This window comes from Penaeus japonicus, unplaced genomic scaffold (genome assembly GCF_977035675.1).
Source record: "Penaeus japonicus unplaced genomic scaffold, GWHDUDI00000001_assembly GWHDUDI00000018, whole genome shotgun sequence".
Taxonomy (NCBI): domain Eukaryota; kingdom Metazoa; phylum Arthropoda; class Malacostraca; order Decapoda; family Penaeidae; genus Penaeus; species Penaeus japonicus.
Window position 1 is genome coordinate 18,554,263 of NW_028234420.1, and position 10,360 is coordinate 18,564,622.

At 40.5% G+C, this 10,360-nt stretch overlaps 1 protein-coding gene across 1 annotated transcript in view; it reads left to right on the plus strand.

The window, feature by feature from the left end:
* Window positions 1-6,322, plus strand: part of LOC122259666 (uncharacterized) — a 64,341-nt gene extending 58,019 nt beyond the window's left edge. The window contains exons 6-9 of the mRNA XM_086546732.1: window positions 1,543-1,756; window positions 2,707-2,797; window positions 3,952-4,119; window positions 6,163-6,322. Of these exons, the coding sequence (XP_086402858.1) occupies window positions 1,543-1,756; window positions 2,707-2,797; window positions 3,952-4,119; window positions 6,163-6,322 (633 nt within the window). The remainder of the gene's footprint in view (window positions 1-1,542; window positions 1,757-2,706; window positions 2,798-3,951; window positions 4,120-6,162) is intronic.
* Window positions 6,323-10,360: the final 4,038 nt, after the last annotated feature.

The following is a 10,360-nucleotide window of genomic DNA, read 5'->3' on the forward strand; positions in this document are numbered from 1 at the left end:
CAGAGATAAATCCAGATCAAAGAGATTGAATAAGATTGAATAAGAATAACACGAATGAATCAATTTTTTCATCAGACTTACATGTAATTAGGAACGCATTAAATACATCTATTGTGTTATGAAGTGATTCAGTCTCTTTTCTAACTTATTAATCAACATTTGTCGCAATGACCAGGTCAAAGAGTGACCCCAAACCGACGCCCGAATGGTCTGCCTCATTCCTCCCTGACCTTTATTGACCCCGAGAGCCACGGAAATAAGGTCACACACTTGGGCTTAATCATGGTTAAAGGTGTGACGACCATAAGGGACGATTTAGACGAATTCATTGTCTCTTTCTCTTCCACTCATCTCCTTCTTGTTCTTTTTCTCCTTCTCCTTCTCTTTTGGATATTCGTCTTTCTTTCACGTTTTTTTCTCTCTCTCGTTCACCTCCTTCTCCTAATCCCCTTCATTCTCTATTTATTTTTTTTTACTTTCTCGTTTCGTTCTTGCTGTTCCCTTTTTTAAAATCTATTCTTTCCTTAATTCGCTCCCTCGTTAATTCGTTTCCATCCATCCTTTCACCTCTTTACGTTCGTCTTTTATCTCCATTTTCTATCATCTCCCCCTTCTTTCATCCCACATCCCTCCCTCCTTCTTTTTCTCCTCATCACCGTTATATTTCATTCCCTTCCTCCTCCCTCTTTTATCTCCCTACCCCTTCTTTCTCTCTCCTTCCCCATCTCACTCACTGCCCTCACCTTCCATCCCTCCTTCCCTCTTTTTCCTCACCATCATCATCTTTCACTCCCTCCCCCCCCTCCATCTAGCACCTTCCACCTTTGCTTCCCGCTTCCTACTCATCATCATCATTTCTCCCCTCCTACTTTAACCCTCCTTCCTTCCCTTCCCTCTCCCTACCCCCCTACCCCATCATCCCTCTCCCACTCTTTTTCACCACCCTCCCTTCTCCCATCCTCCTTCTTCCTCACTTTTGTCTCCTTCTCACTCCCTCTCTTCTCTCTATTGTCTATATTTCATCTTCACTCCTCTCCACCATCATCATCTCTTTATCATCCCCTCTCTCTCTCTCGCTTTCCCTCCCACTTCCTCCTTACCATTACCATCTATCGTTTTTCATCCTCCTTCTTTCATTCTCTTCGCCGTCTTCATCTCTCCCTCTCCATCGCATTCCATCCTCCTTCATTCTTTCTCTTCACCATCTCCATCTCTCCCTCTCCATCGCACTCCATCCTCCTTCCCTTCTCCTAACTGTCATCATCCTCCCTCCTCCCTCCCCATCCTCTTCTCTCACTCTCACTCTCTTCCATCCCACCATCCCATCTACCCCCTCTCTCTCTCACCCCCCACCCCCCACCACCCCCACCTCCCTCTCATCCTCTTCCTCACTCATCCTTCCCTCCTCCCTCCCATCTTCTTCCCTCACTCTCACTCTCTTCCTTCCTACCATCCCATCTACACCCCCTCTCTCTCTCACCCCCACCCCCCCACCTCCCCCTCCTCCCTCTCCTCACTCACCCTCCTTCCCTCCTCCCACAGACTCTGGTGAAGGAATGCGAGTCGGCCCTCCGTCGCGTTGAGCCCTTCTGGCCGCAGCTGGCGATGGACGGCCTCAGGAACTTGTGGATCGTGAAGCCCGGCGCCCAGTCCAGAGGGCGCGGGATCTTCATGATGAACCACCTGGAGGAGATCTTGGCGCTCGTGCAATCGCCGCTCATTTACGAGACCAAGTACGTCGTGCAGAAGTACATAGGTAAGGAGGAGGGGTCTAGGAGGGGGATGGGTGTGTGTGTGGGTGGGTGTGGGTTGGTGGAGAGGGTGGGAGGGGAGGGGTGGAGGGGGTGTGGAGGGGTGTGGGTGGAGGGGTGGGTGAGGTGGGTTTGGGTGTGGAGGGGTGGATGGGTGGGTAGGGTATGTGTGTGTGTGTGTGTGTGTGTGTGTGTGTGTGTGTGCGTGTGTGTGTGTGTGTGTGTGTGTGCGTGTATGTGTGTGTGTTTTGTGTGTGTTTGTGCGTCTGTCTGTCTGTGTTTATTTTGGATGGGAGTCTGTGTGTGTCAGGGGGGGGGGGGTGAGTGTGTGAAAGGGGAGGTCTCGATTTTATGTGTGTGTTTGGTTTGACTGTATGTGCGCGTGGTTCGTGTGTGGTTATGTGTGTGCGTTTTTGTTTGTTTTTGGATATATATATGTGTTAGATAATTATGCACAAGATGTGTTTATGATTTTAAAACTGATGATAATAATGGCAGTATAAGTAATCAGTGTTCTACTTTCCACACACACACACACACACACACACACACACACGCGCGTGCGTATATATATATATATATATATATATATATATATATATATAACATATATATATGTATATATATGTATATATGTATATATTTTAACATACATATATATATATATATATATATATATATATATATATATATATATATATATATATATTATACCCATACATATATTTACATATATGTGTGTGTTGAAGTACTAAGGTATTTCACCCACACCCTCTGTCCTCCCCCTTCCCCTCCTCCCATCCACCCACCGCCCTCCACTCACCCAACCCCCCTACCCCCACTCACCCTCTCTCTCCATCCCTCCCCACTTCTCACTCCCCTCTCCCGCCCACTCCTTCCCTCTCTCCCCTCTCCGCCCACTCCCGTAGACTGACCTCCAATACTCTCTCGGCAGAGCGCCCACTTCTCATCCACAACACCAAGTTCGACATCAGGCAGTGGTTCATGGTGACGGATTGGAACCCCTTGCACGTTTGGGTTTACAAGTAAGGTTCTTTTTTCTGGTCTTTGGAAACGGATATAAAGAAAGGGTTTACCTGTTTACATGTATGGTTCTTTTTTCTGGTCTTTGGAAACGGATATATAAAGAGGGTTTACCTGTTTACATGTAAGGTTCTTTTTTTGGTGTTTGGAAACGGATATAAAGAAAAGGTTTACCTGTTTATAAGTAATGTTCTTTTTTCTAAATTTTGAAAGCGAATACCAATAAAAAAAGGTTTACCTTTTTACATGTAAGGTTCTTTTTCTGGTCTTTGAAAATAAATATAAAGAAAGGATTTGCCTGTTTACAAGTAAGGTTCTTTTTCTGGTCTTTGAAAATGAATATAAAGAAAGGGTTTGCCTGTTTACAAGTAAGGTTCTTTTTCTGGTCTTTGGAAACGGATACTAAAAAAAGGGTTTACCTGTTCTTATACTGTTTTTTGTGAGTTTATATGACGTATATTTATTTGTGTGTTTTCTTTTTTGTACAGGGATAGATATGTGTTTTTTTTCAAAGCATTCACAGAATTGATGTTAAAATTCGTATATAAGGCTCAAATAATTCCCTTAAAAGATCAGTAAATAAACAGATAGATAGATAAATAAACAGATACTTCAGATTCTTCTCTCTCTCTCAATCCCACTCCTCTCCTTATCTCATCCTTCATCTCATCCACCTCCTTTCCCCTCATTCTCCCATACCGCTCATCCATATTCTTTCCCCTCATTCTCCTTTATCACTCATCCATCTCCTCTCCCCTCATTCATCTCCTTTCCCCTCATTCTCCCTCATCACTCATCCATCTCCTCTCTCCTCATTCTCCTTAACCACTCATCCATATTCTTTCCCCTCATTCTCCTTTATCACTCATCCATCTCCTACCACTCATTCATCTCCTTTCCCCTCATTCTCCCTCATCACTCATCCATCTCCTCTCTCCTCATTCTCCTTAACCACTCATCCATATTCTTTCCCCTCATTCTCCTTTATCACTCATCCATCTCCTCTCCCCTCATTCTCCTTAACCACTCATCCATATTCTTTCCCCTCATTCTCCCTCATCACTCATCCATCTCCTCTCCCCTCATTCTCCTTAACCACTCATCCATCTCCTCTCTCCTCATTCTCCCTCATCACTCATCCCCTCATCCATTGCAGAGAATGCTACCTCCGCTTCTGCTCGCAACAGTACGACCTCACCAACAACAACGAGGCGATCCACCTGAGCAACAATGCAATCCAGTGCAAGTACCTAAACGGCGAGCGGAGCGGCGAGTTGCCAGAGGAGAATATGTGGGATTGCCATCAGTTCAAGGAGTATCTCAGGTAAGGAGGGTGAGGGTGAGGGGGAGGGGGTGGGGGTGGGGGTATGGGGGTAGGGGAGGGTGAGGGGGTGAGGGTGTGGGTGTGGGTAGGGGTAGGGGTGAGGGTGTGGGTGTGGGTAGGGGTAGGGGTGAGGGTGTGGGTAGGGGTAGGGGTGAGGGTGTGGGTGAGAGGGTGAGGGAGAGAGGGTGAGGGAGAGAGGGAGGGGGAGAGGGAGAGGGAGAGGGAGAGAGGGAGAGAGGGAGAGGGAGAGAGGGAGAGAGGGAGAGGGAGAGAGGGAGAGGGAGAGGGAGAGAGGGAGAGGGAGAGAGGGAGAGGGAGGGAGGGAGAGGGAGAGAGGGGGAGGAGAGGGGGAGAGGGAGAGGGAGAGAGAGGGGAGAGAGAGAGAGAGAGAGAGAGAGAGAGAGAGAGAGAGAGAGAGAGAGAGAGAGAGAGAGAGAGAGAGAGAGAGAGAGAAGGAGAAGGAGAGGAAGAGAAAGAGGAAGAGGAAGAGGAAGAGGGAGAGGGGACACATTAGTTCAAGGAGTATGCGAGGAGGTGGAGGGCGGAAGGGAGGAAGGGAGAGGATGAGATAGGGAGAGGGAGAAGGGAGAGGATGAGATAGGGAGAGGGAGAAGGGAGAGAATCTCAGTTGATGATTCGTGGTGGAGGAATGTGGAATAGGGAGGGAATATGGAGGAAATGGGGATGGTAGGGGGAGGGAAGGAGAGGGGGAGTGGGAGGAGGAGGGTGAGGAGATGGGGTAAGGGGGATGAGGAAGATTAAGAGAAAGAGAAAGAGGGAGGAAGGAAACAAGGGGAAGGGAAATGAAAAGAGAGAGACTAACATGAAAAAAATAAAATAAAACAAAACGAAACAAAGAAAAACAACCCCCCCCCCAAAAAAAAAAAAAAGATTCGGAAATAGAAGAAAGAATAAAAGAAACAATACTAAACGCAATTATCGAATATCAATGAATAATTCGACATAATTATCTTGTAACATCATTAGCATTCATTATCATTTCACTAATGAACAGGATACGCTCGCCATACGAAAGGGGGAGAAGAAGGGGAATAAAAAGAAAGACTAAAACGAAAAGGAAACTGCAATTACCGAGAAAACAGAGCTATTGCAGAGCTATTGCAGAAGGGAGAAAGGAGGAGGGAGATATAATAACAGAGGGAATGAGACAAAATGGAAGGTAATTGAAAAGAGAGAGAAAAAATAATAGGAATAAATCGAGGGGTTACGAATAGGGAGGAAGAGGAGAGAAAGAGAAGGGGAGAATATAGAAGGAATGGATAAATAAGTAAGAGAAAACACAAATATGAAACAAAAAGAAATAAAAAAAAATAAAATGTAAAAAAGAAACAAATACAAAACAAAGAAACAAAAGAAATAAACATGGTCAATCAATAGAATAATAATTATCTGATTAAGTAATTACATATTAATCTAAGGGAAGAAATCGCCCTTTCTGTTCAGTTGTTTGCAATTATCATCAACACAATCACCATTAATTTGGTTATTGTAATTTACAGAACGACACTGATACCATTGAATTATCATTAGTTTGCAAAATATTATCATTAGTATTACATTATTATCATCATTATCATCATAATTATTATCATTATTATTACTAGTGATGGTAGTCAAGTAGCAGTAATAATAGAATCAATACCATCAATACTATCATTGTACTACCATTACTACTGCTACTACAACTACTGCTACTACCACTACTACTACTACCACCATTACTACTACCACTACTGCTACTACTACTAACATTGCTTCTACCAGTACTATAACCACTACTACTACAACAACAACTACTTCTACTACCTACTACTAAACTACTACTACTATTACTACTACTACAACAACTACACCACCATTACCCATTTTATCCCCACCCTCAAAAGTCAAAAGAAAGACAATCCTCTTCCGAACAAGATTAATCATCATCACCATTACCACCATCGCTATCACGACAATCCTCACCACCACCAACAACAACAACAACAACAACAATCCTCACACTCCTCTTTTCTTTTACAGAAGTCTAAAGAAAGAGAAATTCTGGGACGAGGTCATATATCCAGGGATGCGCGACGCTCTGGTAGCCGCCATGTTGGCCGCGCAGGTGGAAATGGACACCTTCAAGCACGGATTCGAACTCTTTGGCGCCGACTTCATGCTCACGGAGGATTTGAGGTGAGGTGGGGGTTGAGGGGGTGGGTGGGGGTTGGGGGATGGGGGTGGGGGTTGAGGGGAAAGGGAGGGAGGGAGGGAGGAAGATGGAGGGAAGAGAGGGAGGGAGAAAGAGAGGGGTTGAGGGGTGGGGGTTGGGGAGAAAGGGAGGGAGAAAGAGGGGTTGAAGGGTGGGGGTTGGGGAGAAAGGGAGGGAGAAAGAGGGGTTGAAGGGTGGGGGTTCGGGGTAGGGGAGAAAGGGAGGGAAGGAGAAAGAGAGTGAGGGAGGAAGAGAGGGTGAAGATTTGAAGGACATGGAGAGGGTTAAACATAACACGGAAAAATAACGCTACAATTCCGAATTAAAGAATTATAAACAAAAGAAGAACAAGAAAAAGAAGAAGAAAAAACCCACAAATGTAGAAAGATTAAAGCTTTGATTTATAATATTTTCCTTTTCTAGGTATACAGTATATACATGCATACATGATATTCATGTTATTTTCCTTTTGTAGGTATTCAGTTCATTTTAGTGTGTGTGTGTGTGTGTGTGTGTGTGTGTGTGTGTGTGTGTGTGTGTGTGTGTGTGTGTGTGTGTGTGTGATCTTGTGTGTTATTATGTCATGAAAAAAATATATTCAAAATTAATTCAAGATGGGGAAGTTGTATCTAATATGACATACAGCCATATTCTAAGTCCCTAAGCGCGCCGTGTACATGACATGAACATGCCGCGATTCTTATTCTAGAAGCGCGGGTTCGCGGCAAAAGCGTGGCAAGTTCGTGGCAAATGCGTGGAAAGTATTGGAACAATCGTGGAAACTCCGTGGCAAGGGGGTAGGCTTGTCACGATAGTTACACGAGTGAAAAAAATCATATTTTTACTGTACTTTTTCTTACCAATACTTCATATGAGCATTTATAATTTAAAACTACGTTTGAAAAGTAATACCTATATTGGTTATATTAGGCATCATTGTCCTAGACACGGATTACAAACTCTTTTAGGAAAACATGGATTCTCTGCTGATTTTGAGTTTGTTTACCTTTTGGCGGACTTTTCGAAGGAGAGTGAAGTTAAATGAATGGTAAAAGTAGTCAGGGACGTAAAATTAAAGCAAATAATTATATGAAATATGTATACATTAAATCTATATGTATGATATATTAAAAATGCGCATATATGTACAGTATATACAAAGATAAAATAAGGAAGATCTGTTCATAAACACACGATCCCTCTCATCCCGTTTGTTTTGATCGAGCGTAGAGTGAATTACCAACAGCGCGTTCGTGAAATGGTTGTCAATTCTTTAACTAGGAACAAGTACAACGACTGATTCATACCAAAATTGAAGTATCTTATGTTAGTGCTACCTATGATTGTTGTTTCTCTTATGAATTTGTCGTTTGGACAGTGTCATTCATCCGAAACATGTTAACTTTGGAACGGTTGGTAAACCTGAAGCAACTGCCGCAAACTTGCCACGCTTTTGCGTCCTAGAATACCGCATTCGTTACATGAACACGACATGGACATAACATGAACATGACATGGCCACGACACGCAGAAAACGTCATAGAATACGGCTGATAACACAATGTATCTAATATGGTATAACACGATAATATGGTTATGATTACAATTATGATAGTAAAAAATGATAATGAAAATTATATCACTTTCGATGATGATGATAATGATCGGAATAATAAAGATTATGATAACGATAATGCTTAAATAGTAAGCGTTTCAATAATAAGAGCAGCACTAATGATGATAAAAGTGATAATGATAATAATTACGATGATTAACTAATAAAAATAACAATAATGCTACCAATAATAACACCGACAATGGAACTCTTAATGAATATGATAGCACCCCCCCCCCGAAAAAAAAAAAAATAAGGGCTTTCTGTATGGGACGCGAACTCGGGAACTTTGATTTGAAACTTTGTACGAAACTGAGTGAGCTATTGCTCAATTGAATATCAATTGCACAAGTGAAGGTTTTATTGATCACATGTTCACTTATAAACATGCATACACATGCGTTATATCGATATCAGTGATATTTATATGGTTATGATAATGATGATTATAATGATAATAATGACAATGAAGATGAGAAACAGAAGGATAATAATGATAGTAATGATGTTGATGATAAGGATGAAAATCGTAGTATTGATAAGGCAATAATGGTAATTATGATGAAGAAACAGTAAAAAAAAAACAAAAAAACACAAGTATAAAGGTAATAACAAACCAATATGATAACAATGATAATGACAATGATGATAATAACAATAATTTTGACAATTACCATAATCATGATGATGATGAAAACAAGAGTAGTGGGAATAATAACGCCGACAGAGATAATAAAGATGATAAGATCATACTAATACGATTAACAACAATGATGGTGATGCTGATGCTAATATCAGTGATCCTGCAACAACAACAACCACTACCACTACTACTACTATTACTATTAACAATGAAGAGATCAGTACTGGTAGTAAGGAATTGTAATGATAACAATAATGATCATTCTAATGTCATTGTACTATCAAAGAACAACAGTAGCAATAATGATAAGGATATTAATAATGATATAATAACGATGCCAATGATAACAAGAATGATAATGACAACAGTAATAAAAATGATTATGATAATCATGATGATAACAATAATACTATTGATAATGAAAAGACAGAAACAGAACAGCGGTATCAGAAGAAGTATCAGTAATGATGAAGATAAGAAAAAGAACAATCGTAATATGAATGGCGATAATGATGACGATAATGATGGCGATGATGACGATAATGATAATGACGATGATAATGATGGCGATGATAACAATAATGATGATGATGATAATGATGAGACGATAATGATGGCGATGATGACGATAATGATAATGATGATGACGATAAGGATGATGATAATGATGATGACGATGACGTAAGAGTGCATGGCTGTGTGCGTGTTCGAGGCTCTACGCCACTGGTTCTCAATCATATTGATAAGGATAATTATAATGATCATGATAATAATGAGAAATATTAAACTAGTGATAATAATGATGATAATAACAATGATAATGATAATGACAATATAATTATATTAAATGTAATATGTATGATAATAGGAATGATGATAATGATGATGTGATGATGATATTAATGATGATAATGGGGATGGGGATGGGGATGACGACAATGGTGATGATGTTGGTGGTGATAATAATATTGATGATGATGATGGTGATGATGTGATCATGATGATGGTGATAATGGTGGTGATAATGATAATGATAATGATAATAGTAATGATAATGATAATGATAATGATGTGATCATGATGGTGATAACAATAGTAACAAACTCAATGATAATGATACTGATATCAATAATGATGATATAGTGATAACTGTAATGATGATCATAATAACAGAAATGACAGTAATCATATGATGATGATAATGATGATAATTATGATAGTAGATGATAATGAAAATAATGACGATGTCGATGATGATAATGATAATGATCGGAATGATAAAAATTATGATAACGATAATGCTTAAATAGTAAGCGGTTTAATAATAAGAGCAATGCTTATGATGATAAAAATAATAATGATAATAATTACGATGATTAACTAATAGAAATAAAACCAAGATGCTAACCCCAATAAAATCATTGGGACCAGCCAAGGAACTCTATAAAAGAATATGATTATAGCAAACCCCCCCACCACAAAAAAAAAAAAAAAAAAAAAAACAAAAAAATAAAAAAAAAAAAAAAAAAAAAAAAAAAAAATTAAGGGCTTTCTGTATGGGACGCGAACTCGGGAACTTTGATTTGAAACTTTGTACGATACTGAGTGAGCTATTGCTCAATTGAATATCAATTGCACAAGTGAAGGTTTTATTGATCATATATTCACACACACACACACACACGTGTATGTGTGTTTGGTGTGTATGAGATGTGTGTGTGTGAGTGTGTGTGTGTGTGTGTGCGTACGTGGTTTGTGTCTGTTGATC